At 45.7% G+C, this 21,972-nt stretch overlaps 3 protein-coding genes across 3 annotated transcripts; 1 reads left to right on the forward strand and 2 right to left on the reverse strand.

Annotated features, from left to right (window-relative positions):
* Positions 1-84: 84 nt before the first annotated feature.
* Positions 85-3,500, reverse strand: LOC123501560 (BET1 homolog). Its single transcript, XM_045250455.1, has 5 exons — positions 3,340-3,500; positions 2,821-2,956; positions 2,288-2,406; positions 1,818-1,874; positions 85-1,526 (listed from the first exon to the last, which is right to left on the reverse strand). Exons 2-5 carry the CDS (start codon positions 2,837-2,839, stop codon positions 1,371-1,373), a joined length of 351 nt encoding a protein of 116 aa, XP_045106390.1. The 5' UTR covers positions 2,840-2,956; positions 3,340-3,500; the 3' UTR covers positions 85-1,370.
* A 2,466-nt stretch (positions 3,501-5,966) lies between these two features.
* On the forward strand, positions 5,967-19,167 carry LOC123501556 (zinc finger protein 532-like). Its single transcript, XM_045250449.1, is given in 8 exon segments — positions 5,967-5,996; positions 6,467-6,618; positions 7,258-9,371; positions 9,689-9,885; positions 10,843-10,958; positions 11,093-11,220; positions 11,469-13,080; positions 13,083-19,167. Coding segments are annotated over 7 exon segments (6,366 nt in total). The 5' UTR covers positions 5,967-5,996; positions 6,467-6,476; the 3' UTR covers positions 15,140-19,167.
* On the reverse strand, positions 19,007-21,880 carry LOC123501559 (coiled-coil domain-containing protein 134-like). Its single transcript, XM_045250454.1, has 5 exons — positions 21,583-21,880; positions 21,076-21,194; positions 20,522-20,606; positions 20,060-20,238; positions 19,007-19,724 (listed from the first exon to the last, which is right to left on the reverse strand). Exons 1-5 carry the CDS (start codon positions 21,695-21,697, stop codon positions 19,536-19,538), a joined length of 687 nt encoding a protein of 228 aa, XP_045106389.1. The 5' UTR covers positions 21,698-21,880; the 3' UTR covers positions 19,007-19,535.
* Between the last annotated feature and the right edge of the window lie 92 nt (positions 21,881-21,972).

Consider the following 21,972-nt stretch of genomic DNA (forward strand, 5'->3'; position numbering starts at 1 on the left):
ATGCACAGTTAATTAAAATCAAGATGTTAGTAGTTCAAGTAGTTGCACTCTCTCTCTCTCTCTCTCTCTCCATTAAAACACAAGTAAAGTCATTCATTTATTAGATATAAAAAATAATCTTCATATAAACATGGCTAAAAGTGACATGAGCAGCCCTAACATTTCATCTGACAAATTGCTGGCAAGACATTACATTTAGTGATCACTGAACAGATGGAGCAACAGTGCAGTCAGGCTGACTGCACGAGATATCAACATCACTCACCATTTGGAAACATGCCACACGTGTGCTCTTGCCTCACTTCAGGAAGTGGCAAATCCTCACTGAGACAAAAATAGAAACAAAACAGGATTGCCAGAACTTGGATCAACAGTCATTTATGGGAAGACTGCAGACAGACCACATCTCAATGGGTTACTTCAGGGACTTGCAAACCCTCAGCTAACCATCCCGTGTGGAAACTCCTATTACTGACAAAAAGAGGCAAAACTAGTCTGACAACTTGATTCATTAGCAGTTACTTGTGGGGAGACCGAAAACATACCACGCCTCACAGGAAACAGTCTTGGCTCTTTATCTCACTTTGAGCACCTCTTTATCACATCTAGAAACCAAAACTCCTCCCACACCACATCCACCCTCACTACAACATCAGAAACAAGCCTTACTACATAAAAACTGATGCTCTACAACAATTGCTAAAACCATGATATAACACAAGAGGAACACAGGACATGAGTCTGTGGTGCCTTCATCCCCATGTCCGGAAACCCTCACAAAAAACCCAATCCTCCCTTTCCTCAGTGGCTTTTGAGATTGCATTTACTTTACCTCATGAAATTAAATAAAGGACTATGAAGAAAATATGAATGAGGGAACCAGACAATAAAGACAAGCTCTAAGAAAAGTATGACTGATCAAGGAGTCTAAAGTCAAAAAGAGTTACATTAATGCAAGTTAAAGACTACAGAGAACTATAGAAAGAAGGGAGATTTTACCAAGTCAGTGAGATCAACGAACTAAGAAAAGGCCCATAAGAAATATATGTACATGAAAACCTGAGCTGAAATCTCTAACCAGCAAGTGAAACTAACCAAATAATACAACAAAAAAAAAACAAGACCAAGAGAAGGCTTTTAAATCCAGCCAAAAGCCACACCAACCCAATCAAAAACATGAACAAGTTACAATTTAACAAGAGAACCACAAAGACCAGCAGCATGAGAGGAGCACCAAACACTGCAGGCCAACAAGACATTAAGAGGAACCACATAACACATGAAGGAACCTTAACTTACAGCCTTGGACCTCAGGGAAAGGGTAGGGAAGCCACAACAGATTAAAAAAGATCATAATGACTTGACGTCCATCACCTAAACTTGAGAGCCACCCAGAGGAGGAGGAAGACAACAAAGCAGAAGGCAAAGAGGATGGGGAGGTGGCAGTGCTGGGAGCCTCTACTGATCAGGCCCAGACGCTTCATGCTTCTCTCCAGCAGGTTGCCTGAGCGGAAAAACTCATCATCCTGCCATGAAAGAGAGGACCATCAGCATTCTTTACTCAACTACTCACATGACTATTATATGATTAGCTGCACACAGAAGAACAAGGCATTAAGTGAAGTTATAATGATATTGTCAGAGCATAAAAGATATGTAGAATGGAATATAAAGCAAGAAAAGGAAAGAAATTCAAGACAGCCTAAAGGAGATTGATGTAAGCAAAAGACATCAAAAGAAGAAAGGAAGAGATTCAAGGGATTAAAAGCATGTGTGAATATGTCTCTTAAGGAGGAGGCATAGCAGGTAGCACTCACCATCTCCCCCAGCATGGTGTTCTGTCCCCGCACCTCATTCCGGATCTCAATGCTCACCTGCAACAAATAGATGATTTAGACAATACACACACAAACACACACACACACACACACAAATCATTCTTCTATTAAACCAAAATTTAAAGCCACTCCTCTATTCCTGTCACTCTACAAGATTCTGAGGACCTTTAGAGTTCATTTTGTCTTTTTTCTTTTCATCTGTCTCCTTGTACACAGCATCCCACTAAGAATACCACCACACACCTCATACAAATTAACATAAGTCATCCATGCCTCTGTACACAAGATCCCTGACTCAACAATACCACAGCCACACACCAACAAAACCCAAGATCCAATACTAAAACTAATACTTTTAAATGACTTGATTTTTTCCTTCCCTGACAGAAACACCTGAGCCGTCAGCAACACTCAAGCCACCAGCAACACCACCAAGACCTTCTACTTACCGACTTGAGTGTCTTGACCTTATCCTTGAGCTGTGTGGTGAGGTGTTCGTTCTCTTCTGCCAGGTACTGTGAGTCGCTGTTCTGGCCATACGGGTGCTGCGCAGGGCCTCCCTGAGGTGCTGTGAGGGAAGACATGCCACTACTAAGAGGCTTTGGATGATGTAAGGAACCTTGCACTTTGTTAATGCTTTCAATGCGGAACAACTATCATTCCCTACTTTTTATTTTATTTTCTTTTTTGCATGTCTCAAAAAAAAAAACTGGTCTATAGGCTAAAAGGAAAGATTTATTTAATTCTTCTCTTTTCCTCTTTCATGTAAATAGTTATGCAGCTTATCATATCTGTCATTTTCAATTTCTAATAGTTAAAGCAATGGAAAACAGTCAAAATTTGAGATATGTACATACAATCCCCACAAAAATTTCTCTCCATTACAAGTGTTTGTCAGACGTGTAAAGCTGATATCAGAAGTAAATACTGCAAATAGTGAGACTGTGTATGCTAAAGCATCAATGATTTGCACATCTCGTACCATTCTGAGCTCTCCGCATCCTGGCAGATGGTGTGGAGGGCTGGCGTGCTGCTGGCCGTGATGTGTGCTGCACTGCAGTGCTGAGTATTTGGAGTGAACTGGAAGTGTGCTGTAGGTTGTAGCAGTATTCAACAGCCTGTGGTGGAGGAGTGAGTTACAAGATAACCTTTCTACTGGTAAGCCCTCAAACTTCATGCCTACTTTTGTATTTCCTCCTGCCTATGACTTAAACATTTTCAAAAGGTCTTCACGACACTTATTTAGCGCTCTCTCTCTCTCTCTTTCTGTTGTCCTAAGCAATAAAATAAAATAAATAAATAAATACCCATAACCCAAACAAGCCAGACAACTTAACACTTTAATGGCCCAAAGAGAAGCAAAGCATAACTCACACAAATCACAAATCAACCCTCGCACAGTTAACGCGATCTGACAGCTAAGGTTCCCTCCCATCCCACCTTCTGGAGTCTTGATGCAGCTAAACTATGCATCATTTCACTACTGTCTTGACATCCATACCTTCAACGCATGCCTCTGTGTTCACCCTTGGCTCTGGAAGACAGTCCAACGCCAGATAAAGACACCACCACGAGTTAAATGAGGAACACTACAGCCAATTTTTCTTGTTTTTCTATTCTTACGTCATTCTAAACACGATGACTACGTGGCTAATATATTTTTCCTATTTTTTTTCCTTATGTTTATATCATTTCTTTATTTTCAGAGAGAATTTTTATATTTTTAACTACTTTACATTTTTTTCCTATATTATTCCGGATGTATTGTATAAGAACTGAGCACGAGTTTCGAGTATTCTTAAGAAGCTATATTTATTTATTCCATCTTATATATCAGGTAATTTTATGTCTTAAGGATGCTTAAAACTTACTCTTTATTATTGTAAAGGAAATATATGGGATGCTCTCTCTCTCTCTCTCTCTCTCTCTCTCTCTCTCTCTCTCTCTCTCTCTCTCTCTCTCTCTCTCTCGAGGAAAAATTGTAGCTAAATCTTACAGTACACGTCAACTTCATGTGACTGTGCATTATTTAATAAATACGTGTCATCTGTCAACAATCGATCAACATATTTTCGCTATATAGTTACTTAGCTAGTTCACTCTCATGCACTCGCACTGTACCTATAGCCTGTTCTGAATATAAAGGCTATATATAGGTAGGTCTACTTATTGTACATGTAGGTACTCTTATGAGGCGATCCCATACACACAGCATGCTCATTCACTCACAGTATAGCAGCCTGTTACATATACGGGTTCCTATCAATAATAACCAAGAAGGCTCGAGGCAAGAATGGGGGAAGAAATATATGTTGCGGGAAAGAGGGAGAGAGAGGAAAGATTAACCTTTCTCAAGTGAGAAGCTTCTCCATGGGTGAAGAAATCTTGTTGATCTGTCACGAACCGTAAAAATACCCTCAAAAACTCACGTCACTCCAAATCAAGCCTTTCGCACCAGCCTGCCCGCGTACCCGGATTGTGGCTCCGCGGCTCTCTGACGCTAAATAACTATTTTAGCTGCATTAAGTGACTTCATTCCATAATCACCACAAAACTCATTCAGTATCACAAACTTCCTTTGCAAATGCATTCTCGTAGCTGATGTATTACTACTGAACCATCCATTCCTAAGATGATTATAAATATACATGCGCTCTGCGTATATACGTAGATAAGAGTGGTCCGAGCAACCCTGGAGAGCCTTGAATCCATTCATATCACTTGTCGATGTGGCATATATTATTGCTCACTGAAGAAAATTAATGATTTGTAGGTTAATTGGCATGCATGCTGCATAGGATTCTGTATAGCCAATTACGTGTTAATTATTGTATCAGGCAGATAACGTATGGGTACTTACGCACGCGTTATCGTCGTCCAGACTTTTCATCTCAAGGTAGGATGCATCCCCAGCAAACACTTGCCGAGATAGACTGTATCAAGGATACGTAGACTATCATTTGCTAAAGATGACACAATCGACCATAGGGGCCATATGATACCATGGGGTTCATAACTTTCACAAGATATCCTCGATCGAAAAAGATACGTGATAAGAATGAACAAATAAGTTATAATGATAAAAGATTAAAGAAAAGAAAGGTCTAGTTGAATGAGAACGGTCGAGATGGATGAGCAGAATAAAGATGCAGTGACTGCAGTGGCGGTAGGAATAAGAAGCCACAGACTTATTGTATATATAAACCGTGAGGAGATATTACCAGAGGAACAAGAACTCGTGTACAGAAACACGACGTGAGAGATGATTGTGGATCTAACTGACAATACATGAAGTTAATTAAGGATAAACAGCTATAGCGATAGAGTCTCGGCGGTAACAATAAAAGGAACAGTACGTATAGGTCAAGGATGCTGGGATATATACGTACAGTGAGGGGAGATTACTGGAGGAGCAAGAACACATGGACACGAGATGACTGGAATAATGACAGTGAAGCAGTGGGACAAGCAGTACAGAAATCGCCGATTCTTGGCGGTAAGAATAAAAAGGACAGCATAGACAGTTAGAAGAGATGAGTAGACGGACAAGAGTACATGAAAACTCTGAAGACGATACTGAAATCAGCTGTAAGGAGACAACGAAGACGTGGCAGCGCCGCTTACTCCGCAGCACCACAGCGCGGGGTCACGTGATCACGGTGGGTTCCTCTCCCCTGCAGGAGTTGACCCGGCACACCCCACACCCCTCTCACGACTCCCCTACGCCATGTCTGCCAAGCCTCACAGGACATCAGGTGAGGGGAGGTGCGTGGCGTGAGGCAGGACAGGTGCAGAAGGAGCTGTGAGGAGTGACAGTGAGATAAGAGTGAAGAGGAACTGGCGCGGGGAACCTGCTGCTGTCTGGGAGGAGCTGAGAGGGACGCACGGAGGGTTGTCAGGCTGCTGCTTCCCGGCCCCGATATACCAGCACCGCGCTCCACAGACACACACATGCTTCCCCCGTAGTTGTGTGTGCCACCGTGGGTCATCAGGGGGTGTCGGTGAGCGGCGGGCATGAGCTGTGTGAGGTGTGGGGACGCTGTGAAGTGCGCGGGGAGGGTGTTAGGGTGGTGGCTGCGGGGGAGTAGTGAGTAGTGAGTAGCCCAGTGTGTGTGCGGGACACCGAAATTCACTTGTGCTGCCTTCACTGACAGCAGGGTTGTGGTTACCTGTCTGTTATTTATGATTTATGTTTGATTATGAACATTTTGCATTGTTAACAGTGAAGTTGTGGAGCCAGGTGGTGGTGGTGTGAAGCGTGGCACATACCATCACCACCGCCACCACCTTGCTCCCCCTGACTGTCCCGCCCCCCGTGGTGGTCGCGGGCGTGGGTGGACTGAGGATGGACTGCCATACTTGTGCGAGCGTGGGACCAAGCATGACAATATAGGCCATACATTTCACTAAACCTTTTCTGCAGTGATCATCGAGAATGCCTTTGGCAAAGTACCAACTGCACCTGGGCTCTTATTTTTAAAGCTGTACCTATTCGCTAACCTATTTTCACTTTAGTAGTTATATCCTTAAACCTCTTCCTCAACTTAGACTCGCCAGGTCCGCTTGCAGGCTTTCCAAACCTGAGGTGCTAACTGGTGTATTTCTCCCCCATGACCGTGACCTTGAAGGGTGAGGAGGATGATGTCCCACGAGGAGCACCGCCGCCACTCGCCAGGGGAGGAGGAGGACGGCGAGGACGAGGAGCAAGACATGGAGGCCAGAACTGCAGTGGAGGCTCTGCTGGCACTTACTTCCCCTACTGACTACACACACCATACAGGTCTGTCTGCCTTGCACTCTCCCTGCACAGCCTCACCTGACACACCCTCCTTCCTTGCACAGCCTCACCTGACACACCCTCCCTCCCTGTGCAGCCTCACCTAACACACCCTCCCTCCCTGTGGAGCCTCACCTAACACACCCTCCCTTCCTGCACAGCCTCACCTGACTCATCCTCCCTTCCTGCACAGCCAGCCCTGACACACCCAGACATCCACACATAGTACATCCAGATACACCCTTCCTGCACTGCCACACCCTTATGTATCCTTGACATTATGTAGTCTGCCTCCCTGATGCATTCTCCTAATACAGTTAGGAGTTGGACACTTCCTCCCCACAAACAGTTCTCCCACTTCACCTCCCTCACACTTCCATAACTTACCAGTCCTTATTACATTACCCTCTCTTAAGTTTATCTCCCATGAATACTGACACATCACTCCCACCCTGACTTGTGTGACAACTTGAATATCATCTGTTTTATGAAATTCCTTTAGATATTTATCATTCACTGAGCTTTATTGTTAAGATATTCCTGTTTCTTGCATTGTGTTTTGCTGTAAGGAGTTTTCTTGCATTGTTCTATTTTGAAGGTGTTTTTCCAGTACTAAATGGTATTTTGTTCCCACATTGCCAGGCTATGAGGAGGAGTACATGATGGACCCGGTGAGTGAGGGATACCCCAAGGTTGTCTCGGAGAAGGATGGAGTTGAGGTGTACAACAGTATGCCCGTGGAAGAGATGGAGGTGGAGGAGAGTGGCTGCATCAAGGTGACAGGGCAGAATGTTCCCATCACCCTGGGCACAAACACAGCACAAGCACAGTTGTCAGAATCAGCGAGGGTGAGCACATCAGAGAGCAAAGATGTGAATGTTTCCGACGAGGGACTGAAGCAACTGCGGGCATTTGTGCAGGCAACAGAGGGGCAGGAGAGTGTGGTGAAGGTGTGCACTAAGCCTCAGGGCTTGAGAAGTGGTGAGAAAAGAAGTGCATTTGGTGAGAACGGAACTCCCATGAAAGTTAGTAAGGGGCAACATGATGCTAGGGAGAAGAGAACAGTGGTAGTGGTGAACAAGGCTGGTGCTGGTGGTAGTGAGGCGAGTGCTAATAGTGAATTAAAGATGTGTGGCACAGACAAAATAGGTGAAAGGTGTGGTGACAATCAGAAAAGTGAGCAGAATGCCACAAAGACACAGGTGAGAGTGGCTGGTGCTAGAGATGGACCACAGCACAGGAACTTCCAGGGTGGTGACAGTGGTGGTACAGGAGAGAATGAGAGGAACAAAACCCAGAATACAATGTTGGGTGAGGAGGATGACGATGAGGAAGAGTCATCTGAAAGTGAGAGTGAGGCCACAGAACCAAGCCGTTTGGTGGAGAGAGGCGGTGCAATGCAGGGTAAGCTGGAAGGCAATAACAGTGACACTTCAGACTCAGATGGTGAGGATGGTGACAGTGACTCAAGCAGTTCTAGTAGTGGTTCTGATTCCTCATCATCTGACTCAGATTCCGATGGTTCTGAGTCAGACAGTGAGTCAGAGAGTGACTCAAAATGCACTGTTGATAAAGGGAAGGGAGCTGTGCCAGCAGCAGCAGTGACAGGGGAGAGCAGTGTAATAAAAAGTGGTGCTAGTGCTGCCATGAGTGAGAGGAAGGATAGTGAGGTGCGAGTGAAGGAACACAACAGTGCTGAGGACACAAAGTTCCTAGATAAAAGAAGACCATCTGACCTATTAAGAGTGGCAGACAAGGTCAAAGCTGGGGACAGTTCAAAGCCAAGTGAGCAGGCCTTGAGTGATCCTAACAAACCCAGTGACAAAGTGAAGGTAATGGAGCAACAAGTGAAGGACAAGAAGAGTGTTCTGTACAAAGAGGGGACAGGGAGGGAGACCAAGACACAGAAGGGAGAGAAAGAAGTGACGGTGACTGTCATAGAAAGGAGGAAAAGCTCTGAAGTGTGTGAGGAGCGGCATGTGTCCCAGCCAGAGAGCAGTAGGGACATGGACAGCCTCAGTAATGCATCCTCAGACACAGAGAGGAAGAGTGAGACCCCAAAGGATTCCAGAAAGGATGTGAGTGATGGTGAGAGGCAGTCATCAGTGGAGTCCAGGAACTGCATAACTTCTAAGCCAGTGGAGAAAACAGACAAGACATTGAGTGGAATTAAGCTAAGCAATGAGAAGAAACTATTCAACAACAACAGCATCAGCATTACGAAGTCACAAGCTAACTTAAGTACAAGTAACAATTTAAGCAAGAAGAACATTGTCATCAAAGCAGAGACACAGGCAATGATTAAGGTACCGGCCAGCCTCCCTAAGCTAACCACCAAACCCTCAGGGACGACCAACAGCTCCCCGAGGGCCGGTGGTGAGCGCAGTCCTGTGGATTTAGTACAAGAAGTAGCAGCCACGTTCGCCAAGCAGCTGTCAGCCATTCAAGCCAGCCATATGCGGAACAGTGCTGGCAGAACAGACCAACATGCAGAGGAAGGTAAATGTCCCCAGGAAGATCACAGCTCCTCACAAGTTACTCAGGAGGAGGATGAGAAAGCAGACTCAGAGATAGAGGATATGTTCCCAATCCAGGCCGAGGTTGTGATGTCTGAGGGCAGCGAGAGTGGCCTAGAGTATGAGACCTTCCCTGACCAGGCGCCTCAGGACGACCTCAGCTGGTGCAGGAAGGGCAGTGAAGTCCTGGATCCATCAGAGAAAGAAAACGTGGAGCTGATGGCATACCTCAAGAGTTATGTGAGTCCCTTAGGTCTTTCTTGTCTTGGTGTTGCTGGTGTTCCTCTCTTATTTTGCTAATTGTACATATTTTTAGGATATTTAGGAGACTGTAGTAGGTGAATTGATGTACCCAAGGCAGTTCTTTGATAACAGTAATGCACAGACAAGTACCTAATTGCCTAATTGAGTGAAGATTAAACTTAATGTCATTGTACATTATATATCATTCACACATCTTCATCTACCATATTTACTTCTTCATCAGTCTCTACATAGCATCTGAGAGTCTGTGGCTACCTCAGACCACGCCTCCTCACCTTGATTGTTTCTGACAGGTGAATGGGGGCAGGGAAGGTGAGGTAGTGGAGTACCCGCCACCAAACAATGACCTACCGCCAGGGGGTCGTGATCTGACACAGTGGCAGCTGGATGAGGTGCGGTTGCCTCCCTTCACCCCCAGTGTGGCGCCCCCTTCCTGGCTGCGGCTCACTATCCCGGCTGAGGGTTACCGCTGCCAGTCCTGCGATGATACGTGAGTCCCCTGCGATACACTCCCAGTCACACAGATGAGAGAGAGAGAGAGAGAGAGAGAGAGAGAGAGAGAGAGACACAACACACACACACACACACACACACACCGCGTAGTGTAGTGGTTAGCACACTCGGCTCACAATTGAGAGGGCCGGGTTTGAGTCCTGGTAAGTGGCGAGGCAAATGGGCAAGCCTCTTAATGTGTGGCCCCTGTTCACCTAGCAGTAAATAGGTACGGGATGTAACTCGAGGGGTTGTGGCCTCGCTTTCCCAGTGTGTGGAGTGTGTTGTGGTCTCAGTCCTACCCGAAGATCGGTCTACGAGCTCTGAGCTCGCTCTGTAATGGGGAAGACTGGCTGGGTGACCAGCAGGCGACCGAGGTGAATTACACACACACACACACACACACACACACACACACACACACACACACACACACACACACACACACACACACACACACACACACACACACAAATGAGAGAGAGGCAGAGGCGGTGGCATAGTGGATAAGGTGGTGAGCGTGGGATTGGGCAGATGTCCACGCGTAGGTTCGAATCCCACCACGTACAGCCTTAAAACACTGCCATTTGTCGAGTGGTTTAAAGTTACCTACATGTCACCATGATACCCAGGTTCTAGGTGGTTACACTCAAGATGAGCTTGGGCAGTGATATGGGCCCTAATATGGGTACCACTATAAATAAAATTGCCTGCGCCACTAATGGGCGGAAGCTGAACAGCTCTTCCCATACACTCTTCAAGTGTGGCTACAGGTGCTATAGGCCTTACCGTAAAAAAAAAAAAAAAAAAAAAAAAAAAAAAATAAGATGGGGATGAATTAATTTTTGTATATGAATTAATGACTGAATTGGAATACTGTACCTTGATACTCTTTAAGTTAGTCACCATCATCATCATCACCCCCACCAGTCACAGCATTTGTCTTGCCCCACAGATTCTTCATTGAGAGCTCCTTGGTGCAGCACCGGGAGAGGCGCAGCGTGTGGATCAGCCTGGAGTGTGGTCCCTGTGATGCAAAACTTACCTTCTACAATCGCTGTGCTCTCAAAGGTACATCTGTATTATGCTATGTTGGGCTCTGTGATTTCTTCATTACATACACTTCATTATGCCACCTTCCTTTCCTTCATCTTTATCCTCCATCTCTCACCTCACTTTGCCTTGCCTCCTGTTGCCCATCACAGACCATCTTCGTAACCACATGCTGCGCGGGGAGGAGGTGGACGAGGAGACGGTAGAGGTGAGGTCCCTGCCACTACAGCTGACCCGCCTCTTGCAGCCCATTGTGGTGCCGGTGCCAGATTCCCTCAGGGTACGTCTCTTCCCACTCATTTGTGTAGGCTTGTTAATGAGTATAGACCGGTAAAAGTAAGAGGAATGTATAGATCTTTACATTCTTTGTGCATTGTTTATTGTGGCTTATTCTGACCACATGACTGTAATCAACCTCTGGCTAAAAGAATAGAGTCGAGTCTGAACCGTGGTACATCTCATTGTGTTGTTGAGGTGTCAGAAGCCAAAGAAATCACTGAATCAGCCCTGTTTCTCTACTCCTTTTAGATGCGAGGCAAGAAGGTAGGCAGGAACCTGAAGAGTCACGGCTCTGTGAACAAAATGCCTGTGCTGAAACCAATAGGGAGGTGTGGGTCGGCCAGGCTGGACGAGTACCAGAACGATGCCGGGGCCACGTCCCTGGAGGAGGAGCAAGAGGATGCGGTGGAGCAGGAGGAGGAGATGAGGAGCCCCACCGAGAAGATACCGCCTGGAATCAAGAGGCTGTCACCACGGAAGAGAACGGTGCGGTGCTACCTGTGTGAAAGAATGTTCCATAGCGTGCGGGAGTTGATGGCACACATGCGCACCGACCAGCCCTACTCAGACCAGCGCGTGGAGTGCAAGAAGTGCCAGCTGGTCCTGCCGAGTGTGTGTGCAGCCAAGGCACACATCCTCACACACCCGCCGGCCAACACGTCCAACATCTCAGTGTGTCCGGAGTGTGGGAGTCGCTGCGATGGGCCACGGGAGTTTGTGCACCACCTCAACACCTGTGGCCACCAGTACCGGCGGTCTGGTGTGGTGTGTACCGTGTGTCAAGTGTGCTTCTTTAGGTCCCAGGACGACTTCCTCACACACTGGATCGCCGAGCACTGTGCCAAGTCGTACGAGTGTGTGGTGTGCCGCAGCACCTTTGAGAGTCTGGTGTTCCACCGCTGTACCTCACCGGGCCAGCAGGTTTTGGCCACCTTCCGCTGCCTGCTGACCTGCCCACTGTGCTCAGTGGCAGTGCAGCTCCATGCACAGGAGGAGCAGGACACCAATGGCAAGATCCGTGCCCACCTGGCAGAGGCACATCCCACCATCATCACCCGCGTCCATTATGTCTACAAGTCCAAGTTCTGCACCAATGCCTTCCGCTCCAAGGATGAGCTGCGTGCACACCATGACCGGGAGCACCGACGTGACAACCACTATCGCACCAAGACCTGCACGCTGCACCATGAGGTGCTTGGTTACCAGCACCAGTACTTCAGTGGTCAGGAGCCTCGCAATGCTTTTGTCACGCTGCCTGTGGCACTCAGTGCTGAGGAACTGCATGAGGCCCGCATCAGGGACGTGCCCACTGTCAGCAGCGTCATTGACAAGACACTCTTCCCAGACATGATCCTGCAAGAGTCTGGGCGAGGTGTCAAGGGCGAGAGGCCCTCCAAGAACAAGGCTGCAGCCAGCAAGGGATCAGCCAAGGAGGTCGAGGCCAAAGAAGGAGGGACAAAGGATGGTCCGGTGAAGAAGGACATGGACCAGCTGGACAAGTTGAGGCCCAAGGTGTGCTATCGGTGTGGTATTCATTATGCCGACAACAAAGACTTCAGGCGACACAAGCGCACCTGCGAGGGTGAGTCAGCGGAGCGGCAATGTCGGCTGTGTGGCCTGACAGCCGTGGGCGAGGACTTTGCTCGCCATTGCTTGGGCCACGTGCAGGAGGGGGCCATACTTTGCATCTACTGCAATGGCACACAGTTTGCCACCACAGCAGACCTGGAGCAGCACTTTGAGCTGCATGTGCATGAACAGTTCTCATATCCTGCCAGCTGTGCTTTCTGCTGCACTTCCCTGCCAGACGTGCCCTCGGCCTTGGCACACCTCAATGAGGAGCATGACCCACTCCACATCCCCTTGACACCTCAGAGTTTGAATGTGACAGATGTGGCCGCAGGTTCCACGGGGAGCGGGGCCTCAGCGTTCACCTGGGCCGCTGCACACTGGGCACCGCCACGCCCACACCAGCCTCGGCTGGCTGCCGGCAGTGCCAGGTGTGCACCAAGGCCCTCACTCCAGAGATGTTTGGCCGGCACATGGTCTGTCACCTGGAGGAGGGGCTGCTGGTGTGTAGCCTGTGTGACGGCCGCACTCTGCCCTCCTCCATGGCCCTCCTGCACCACCTGGAGGAGCATGCAGCATCCCTGGCATACCCCAGCTCCTGCCCCATGTGCACTTTCTCCATGGAGGACTCCACCTCAGCTCTCACACACCTGAAGGAAGAGCACGGCTTTGGCAACCTGCACTGCGCCGACTGTGACATGCACTTCAACTTCACGTACCAGCTGCAGCGGCACACGGATATCGTGCACAAGATCTGCCAATACGCCAAGCGGAGATACATCTGCTGGATCTGCCGTGCTTACGACCATGTCAAGAAGGAGACGCTGATGAACCACTTCCGCACAGTTCATGGCCTGGATCGCCAGCAGGTGGACGAAAAGGTGATGATCAGAACCAGGGGACAGGGCACCATGCCCACCTCACAGTTCATACCTACCAAGCCTCTGGGCAGTAAGGAGAACCAGGGATTTGCCACCGCCAATAAGGACACCGAGACTCCCCCGACGAGGACTCAGAGGGACAAAAGCAAGTCCTCACCAAGCAAATCCTCAACAGGTACAGACTCCCCAGTGAAGCAAAGTGGTGCCAGTAGATCTCCTTTGAAGGACTCACCCCAGAAGACAGTCACCCCTCAGGAGAGTCCTATCAAAGAGGAGGTGTCAAAGATGGGCACCTCACAGGGCATGGCAGGCAAAGACAACCTTCCTAAGCTTCACAGCATAGATGTGAGTGGTGCAGGGGACTCCTCCAATGCCCTGCCACCTTCCAAGCGCCATCCCTCCTTACTTGAGAAGAAGATAAAGGACAAGTCAAAGGTGTTGGTGAAGAGGCTCCCAAATTCCATCCTAGACGAAGAGTCCAGAACAAAAAGGAGAAAAACAGAGGGACAGAGGAGCGAGGGTGAACCAGACATCCAGGATGGTGTCGAGAAAAAAGAGAGGAAGAAAAAGAAGAAGAAGAAGAAAGCATACAAGTGCCAGCTGTGTTTATATGGCACCAACTTCAAGGACAAGATGGATGCCCACCTTCTCAAGCACAGGGAGAATGGGGAGGAGGTGGGAGATGCAGACGGCTTTGTGTGTCGTGAGTGTGGCGCTTCATTTGTGGTGGAGCCATCTCTGGCACGCCACATGTTCTTTGCACACAAGGTGAAGCTGCAGGTGTCTAGTGCTGATGAGAATGATGAGACCACGTCAGCACCACCAGTTCCAGCACCAACAGCACTTCCACTAGCACCAGCACTAACACCAGCACCACCACCAGCACCACCACCAGCACCAGTATTGCCTCCAGCCAATACACACATCAAGATAGAGCCAGACAGTGAGGCAAAGCCCATGGAGGAGAGAAGAGAAACTCGTGTGAAGCAGGAGGTGAGGGAGGTACCGGAGGAAGTGAAGCAGGAGAGAACAGTCGCCAAGAGGAAGACATTGAGGGAGACAGTGAGAAAGAAACCTGAAACTGAGGCCATGAAGACAAGAGGGGAGAGGAGCAGAAGAGTAGAGGCAGCGTCTGTGAAGAAGCGACCCTCAAGACCAAACCCCAAGAGGAAGCCGGAGAGAGCCGTGACACAGACAGCACTGACAGCAACATCAAGCAGGAGGAAGGAGGATACATCAAGAAGGAAGGCAAAGGAAGGCAGGAGGAATTTAGAGAGAGTTACCGTGAAGAGGGAATACTTGGAGGATGATTACGATGACGATACACTTGATAATCAGTGCGTAGTGTGTAAGGAGGAATTTACTAATCCCGTTGAGTTATACAGCCACCTGAGGACGCACGGTATGGCCTTTCTCAAGCTTGGCCGCAAAGCACGACCGCTCGGCCTTGGAAAACCTCTCGAGCGGTAGGGACTAGAAGGAAAGCCAGCTATCACAGAGTTTTATTTTTCCAGTGTTTTGTTTGTGGTATACAGCTTTGACACATGCAGTAGGAATGAGTGAGGGTGGCCAGGTGTATGTGTGTGTGTTTGTGTGTTGTGGCCTCCTGCAGTGGTGAGGCATCATAAGTAAAGAGAAGTGAGAGAAATGGACCTCTACTATTACTTGCATTGGCCAGGTACTGTCATTTGAGGGAAGATGAATGTGACCCATAGTGTGACTTTGTTTTGGCCAGCGTTGTCAGTACAGGAAGGAGGAGAAAGAAAATAACCTGTACTATATCTTGCAGTGAGTAAGTTGTCAGTGAAGATTGAATATGAAAGAAAGGGACCTACACTATATATAACTTGCATTGGGTATGCCTTGTCAGTAAAGAAAAGAGGGAGGCAGAGACTTCCTTGTAACACTTGAGATATTAAATAATGCAAATCGCCTGAAAAGCAGGAAAACAAGAATAATGGATATGAAAGAGGAAAGCTACACCATGAGAAAACCTCACACAACTGACTCAAGGCTGGCAGTTGGTTTGGCTGCGTCTTTAACCGTACTGAATGTATGTACGTGTGTTTGTTTGTATGGGTGAGTTTATGCTAACTTAACATTCATTGTGATAGTATGTTGTGTACTACTACTACTACTACTACTACTACTACTACTACTACTACTACTACTACTACTACTACTACTACTACTACTACTACTACTACTACTACTACTACTACTACTACTACTACTACTACTACTACTACTACTACATAGTGTAATGATGTCTGTTTGATTTTTATTGCTTTTATGTTTTTGCTATTTACGTTTAACAATAATTTCCCTCCGCCAGCTTGCTTGGTTCAGTTCTGTGTCACTTCATTTGGCAATCCTCCGGTCTAGTCACGTGTTCTAGAAAGCTAAAAATGAACGAAAAAGCAAGAAACATTTATCATTCTTATTTTTGTCAAGTTGGGAGTAGTGAGAGAAAAAAATCTATTTTCCTTATTTTTAGAGAATATTTCCTTTATGTTCAGATTTATTGTTAGTTTTTCCCCTCTTGGCCTGAATGTAAGATGTGTCCCTCCTCCTCCTTCTCCTCCTCCTCTTATTTTTTATCACACCGCTCCTACTGTCTCCTTCCTTCTGTTCTCTCCTACATTCTGGTTCTCCTTTATTCTATTTTACAAGCAAGAATGTCTGTGTTATCTTTTTCATTGCAGCTTTGGGTATTTTGAGTTTTTTGAGTAATGTGGCTTGTGGTGCTGTGTAATATGCTGTGATGCCATCTCTCTCTCTCTCTCTCTCTCTCTCTCTCTCTCTCTCTCTCTCTCTCTCTCTCTCTCTCTCTCTCTCTCTCTCTCTCTCTCTCTCTCTCTCTCTCTCTCTCTCTCTCTCTCTCTCTCTCTCTCGATGTGTGTGTTGTGTACATATTTCACCCCCATTGCTGCTTCTCCTGAGGTGTTTGTAGAGGTTAAGTGACGGAAAGATTTTATTTGATTTTTTGTTGTTTTGTTGAATCAAATCGTACAAATTTTTTTTACCTTTAATAGTTTTGCTCTTAAGTTGCCAGATACATTTTATATTGTTTTGCAGATTTGATGTTTAGTTTTATTTATGCATTAGTAAACAAAAGTATGTTTCTGTAGTGCTGTTCTTCACCCTTTCTATACCCTGGTGTTGCTTTGACCAAATTTTGATAGAGTTTGGGGAGTTTTGACCACTTAGATACTGAAATTGTCTTATAAAACTTATTGGAACCTCAAAATTCATCTTCTTGATATTTTAACAACAGTAAAAAAAAAAAAAAAAGCAAGATGATAAAATTGATGATCATGATGAATTTACACATTTTATTAAGTTTTGCATGACAGTTTTCATAATGAAGCCATTCAAATTTGTACAAGTTACAATGCCATCAAGTGCAATAATGTTCATGTTTTACTGGAGCAACATTATGAAGCCTGGATGTCTTGACAATTACAGACTGCGTTAAACAATCATTTCACTTTTGTGTATGCCACTGAAGTGATAATTTCCTGCAACCTGTAACTCTGTGTTTGGCCTCCATCATCCCCTCTGTCTGCTGCCCCATGCCACCCAGGTGTAGATGTTACCTGCTGTCTATTACTTCCAGTTTTAAAATCATTGGTACAAATATTACCTTAATTTTTTTATAAAGAAAACACAGATGTTTGTGTGTACATCCTAACATTGCCATTGCATTGTATATATTGCTCAACATCCTGTGTGTGTGTGTGTGTGTGTGTGTGTGTGTGTGTGTGTGTGTGTGTGTGTGTGTGTTCATTTGATAGAAAGCCTGCCATTCATTTAGTTAAAGATTCACCAAACTCATAAATTACATCATCAGCCCTTCATCACTCACGTCTTTGCCAAACAAGCACAGTGTACACTGCTTGTCTTACTAAACAGTCACTTATTAAGGCACATGTATATTGTCTGAACACAATCATTCATCTCATTCACTGCATCAGAACTACACAATTTCATCATTCACTCAATAAACTAACCAACATAATTTGCACATTTCATCCTCACACACATTTGTAACCTTTCATACACAGAAGTCCTTGATGTAGTGCTTTGTGTTCTTAAACATTGCAGTACTGTAAGTTGACTACATTTAACTGGCTGTAGTAGAGGTTGTTCGGGTTTTCAAGAGTGTTTGTGTGAGTCTAGTGATAGTCGAACAAAGGATTGTGTAGAAAGCAACCGTGAAAACCCAACTGATCATCGCTGTGGCTTTTGAAATTAGTCCTTAAGATAATACAGAGTGTTTAAGAATATGTGCCAGTGTAGCGAGCATCTTTACTGATGAGGAGGCAAGACAGACGGTTAACTTAGTATGTACAAATTGTGCAGCAACTTGCATATTTGAGATGATGTTCACCTAAGTATTCCTGCATTTATAAATTTTGAGCTAAATTAACCCAGAATACTGTAAGTTAACTGGATGTCTTTCTTGTAAGGGAATATTGTAATGTAAATGTATGCCAGAAGAAAGAAGTGTGTTTATGTATGTATGAGAAGGGCATCAGTAAAAACATTCACAGTGGTGGTGGCCAAGAAATGCAATCGTGTGGAAAAAACTTAATGCTCAGCCAAGACTATCACTATTGTTGTTAAGAGACGAGTGAGTAAGGTAGACGAGTGGCCCTTTGTATCACCTTCCTTACCTACTGAGTGTTGTGCATCAGTGTTCCTTACGTGAATGGCAGCACCTTGGAAGGACACCGTCTATACACATGATCCAGGTGGTGCAGGTGTGTGCATAAAGAGAGGTCTGTAGTGTGCTTCCTAGTAAAGTTTGTGTTGGTAATGTGCTGAAGGCAAGAAAGAGGTAATAGTCTGGTATCATATAGAAGGTCCATTTTGTATAGGAGGGAGTGAAGGCTTCTTGTATTTTCAAGCCATAGGAAGGAGTGTGGGAGGGAGCTGTGTTGTGCAGAGGAAGCTTCATGCCATAAAGAGTGTAGGAGACAAGTGTTAGTAATATGCAATTTTCTTTTAACCTTGTGTATCTGATCAACTGTATTTCCCTAGAGTGTATAATATAGATTTTTTATTACTGTTGATATAATTGATTATTCACATTTTCTACTAAAACCTTATTTGTTTTTATCTTTGTAAGTAAATGTTCCTTTACAAAATGAAAGCAGATTGTTATGTAGCTGTAAGAGTATCAACCTGTGTCCAAGATGTTTTTCCAATATCTTATAGGGAACTTGTAAATCCGTTTTGTATTTTGGAATGATTGAAGCTATTTTTTGTAATTAACATTCCATCTTGATGCAATCATTATTACAGAGACAACTGGTAATAAAACTTCAAGGCTACAAACATGAAAGGCTTTATTTTTCAGCAGAGGAAACACAATTTCTCTCACCCACACCTTTGTGCTGGGAACACACACACACACACACACACACACACACACACACACACACACACACACACACACACACACACACACACACACACACACACACACACACGAGGAGTCCCAAACAACACTGGACTACCTAGTCAACCAAACAATATTGCTGTGAGTCAACTATAACAACATGCCCCTTACACTGCTGCCACACAGGAACCACTGCAACAACCAGCCTCACACATCCGGGACTGACTGCAGAGAACACCTGAGAAGGTCCAGCTCACCTGTATGACCTTCACGCTTCATGGCACAGAGACTGTACGGTACACCAAAAATTGTTACATTCATCACTAAATAACATATTCAAATTCACTTTCACAATGTTGCAAGGGATATGAACATGTGAACACACCCCAGACTGTTTGTTGCAGATGCTTCTCAGTGACGGGCAGCAAGGGAAGCTACGTGCAGCTAAACATCTTGAAGTCACAAGTCCCCAAACTGCCGTGAGAGGTGCGGGCCTTTCTTGAATGACTTTTTCTTCTTGGGTTTGTTGCTGCCACTGGACGACTGTGAGGCTCCTGGTGAGGGTCCTGCTGGGTGCTTACTGTGGCGCCTCGAGTAAGGGTTAGTGAAGTGAGGGTCTCTCTCGGCCACACCCAGCTCTTGAGATACCTGGGGAAGTGGTAGGGCAGGGTGTATTTCAGTATGATTCTCTCTCTCTCTCTCTTCCAAGCATAGTGCTTCTCTAATATATGCATTTATATGCATACTATATATCAAATATATAGTATGTACTTGAAGGATTTGGTGCAAGACAAACAAATCCAATACAGACAGTGATGTTAAAATAAAGTCACCAGGAACTGAAGAACAAGAAATTCCTAGTGTATTAAACTATATTCAGAAGTTCTGTCTTCATACAGTGATGTTAAAATAAAGTCACCAGGAACTGAAGAACAAGAAATTCCTAGTGTATTAAACTATATTCAGAAGTTCTGTCTTCATACCAGGTAGATAAAACTGTTTGTGTTCTTGTCAAGAAACTTGGACTGTGTGGCAAAGAAGAGTCCCCATGTAAGGAGCAGCTGCCAGGGCTTGTTCTGACGCAGCAGCTGGTGGGTCAGGTCTGGCAGGTGCAGCAAGATTTCACCCAGAAATGCTGTGTTCTCCAAGGTCTGGGATAACGCTGTGCCGAGGAAATAACAGTGAGAAGGTCAGATTGCTGGCAGAGGTATGGCTGGTACTCTTGTGTGATGATTTATGAATGTATGACGAAAAACAAGGTATTTTAATTTCTTTCTAGTTTTATAGCTTTTATAGTTTAGCTTCCCTGATCTGCTAAAAATCTATAGCAAGATTTTGTAAGGAGCCTGTCAGTAAATGAGAGGACTTAAGATTATGGGGAAACACAAAACTCAGTAGAAGTGAAGGCAGCAGGTTTCTTGCGCCTAACATGGTCCAATACTCACCATCTCTCACTTTTTCATCCTCCGGGAAGTCCATGCCAGGGATGTAGCCAGCCTCCCGCAACCTCACCTGGCTCTGCTCCAGCACCTTCAAAACAACAGCGTAACATTTCCCTGCAGTTTAACTTCCAACTACACATAAGTAAATACAGAACAAGTCTATCCCTTTATTATTGCAGCTTCTCAATATTTCAAGAAGAGCATCTATAGTGTTAAGGAAACTTCTCTGCTTCATCTTATAAGAGTGATGGCTGCAGGTGGCTGTGGCTGTGCAACATGAGAGGGGAAAATGCTTGCACCACATCTAAATCATAGCCAAAAGGTAAGTATATTTTTTCATACTACTTATATTATCTTTTGTGAATATGTACACTCATCCCTCACACATTGCAGTATTCAGTTATCAGGATTTGGTTATTTTGTAGTACCCCAAATATCAACAGTTTTCATTATCAAGGGGGGTAAGGGGACATGTAGTGGTCATGTGGCTGATGATCTTTTCAAACAAGACTGATTTATCTTTTTAAACAAGACTGATTTACTTCCTCACATATTACCTCAAATGCCTTGCTGGCAATGATGTTCACCATCTTGTGCTGCTTCTCGTTCTCAAAGGTGAGGATGGTCTCCACTGCAGCCTTGTGTTCCGCCCGCCGTTGCTGGAACAGCCCCTGGACTGGTGGTGTGTTAAGGACACAGCGATGCCTGAACTCTGACCTTTTCCTTCTTTTGCTAGCATGTGGTGAGTGTGTGTGTGTGTGTGTTAAGGTTGTGGAGACAGATGGGTTGAGACACAGACTAGTTGAGTTGACATGACAGATAGCCTAAGACTTGAGTTGATAAGGAACAGACGTGACATGACATTGATTGAGTTGTGACAGGCAGAGCTTGAGTAGATAATTAGGAGGACATGACGAACAATGTGACATTACAGATAAATTGAGTTTATAGAAGTGATGGCTTGTGGCCGTTTATATGAAACACTGAGTTATTGCCAATATATAAATAGTAAATAAATAAAGGCATATTTCTAAACAAAGCAATGACGAGCCAAAGAAGGATACACATCTTGACATTGGTGTTACTATTATTGTGGTCAGTGTTCGTGGCGAGCACCTCACGTCCTGGCAGTGTGAGGCACAGTGCCACGCCGGACACCAGGTACAACAGGCACCTCATGGCGGTTCGCTCCTCCTCTCTCCAACATTGACCTCCTTGTAATTCCCTCGCAGCACTGGCTCACCGCACTGCCGCCGCACGCTGCCTCACACTGATCAGGCGTGGGGCGTCGGCAGGTCCCAGCGTGGCCAGTTCGTCTGCACCTGACGTGTGTTTGTTTACGTCACTCGCCGCTACCGACTCTCAACTTCGGTTTCTGCTACTTCGGCTCTTTTTTTTTTTTTTTCATAACTGAATGTTTTAGTTATTCTGCTCTTTAGATAACTGTATGTTTT

This window comes from Portunus trituberculatus, chromosome 9, assembly GCF_017591435.1.
Source record: "Portunus trituberculatus isolate SZX2019 chromosome 9, ASM1759143v1, whole genome shotgun sequence".
In the NCBI taxonomy this organism is placed as follows: Eukaryota; Metazoa; Arthropoda; class Malacostraca; order Decapoda; family Portunidae; genus Portunus; species Portunus trituberculatus.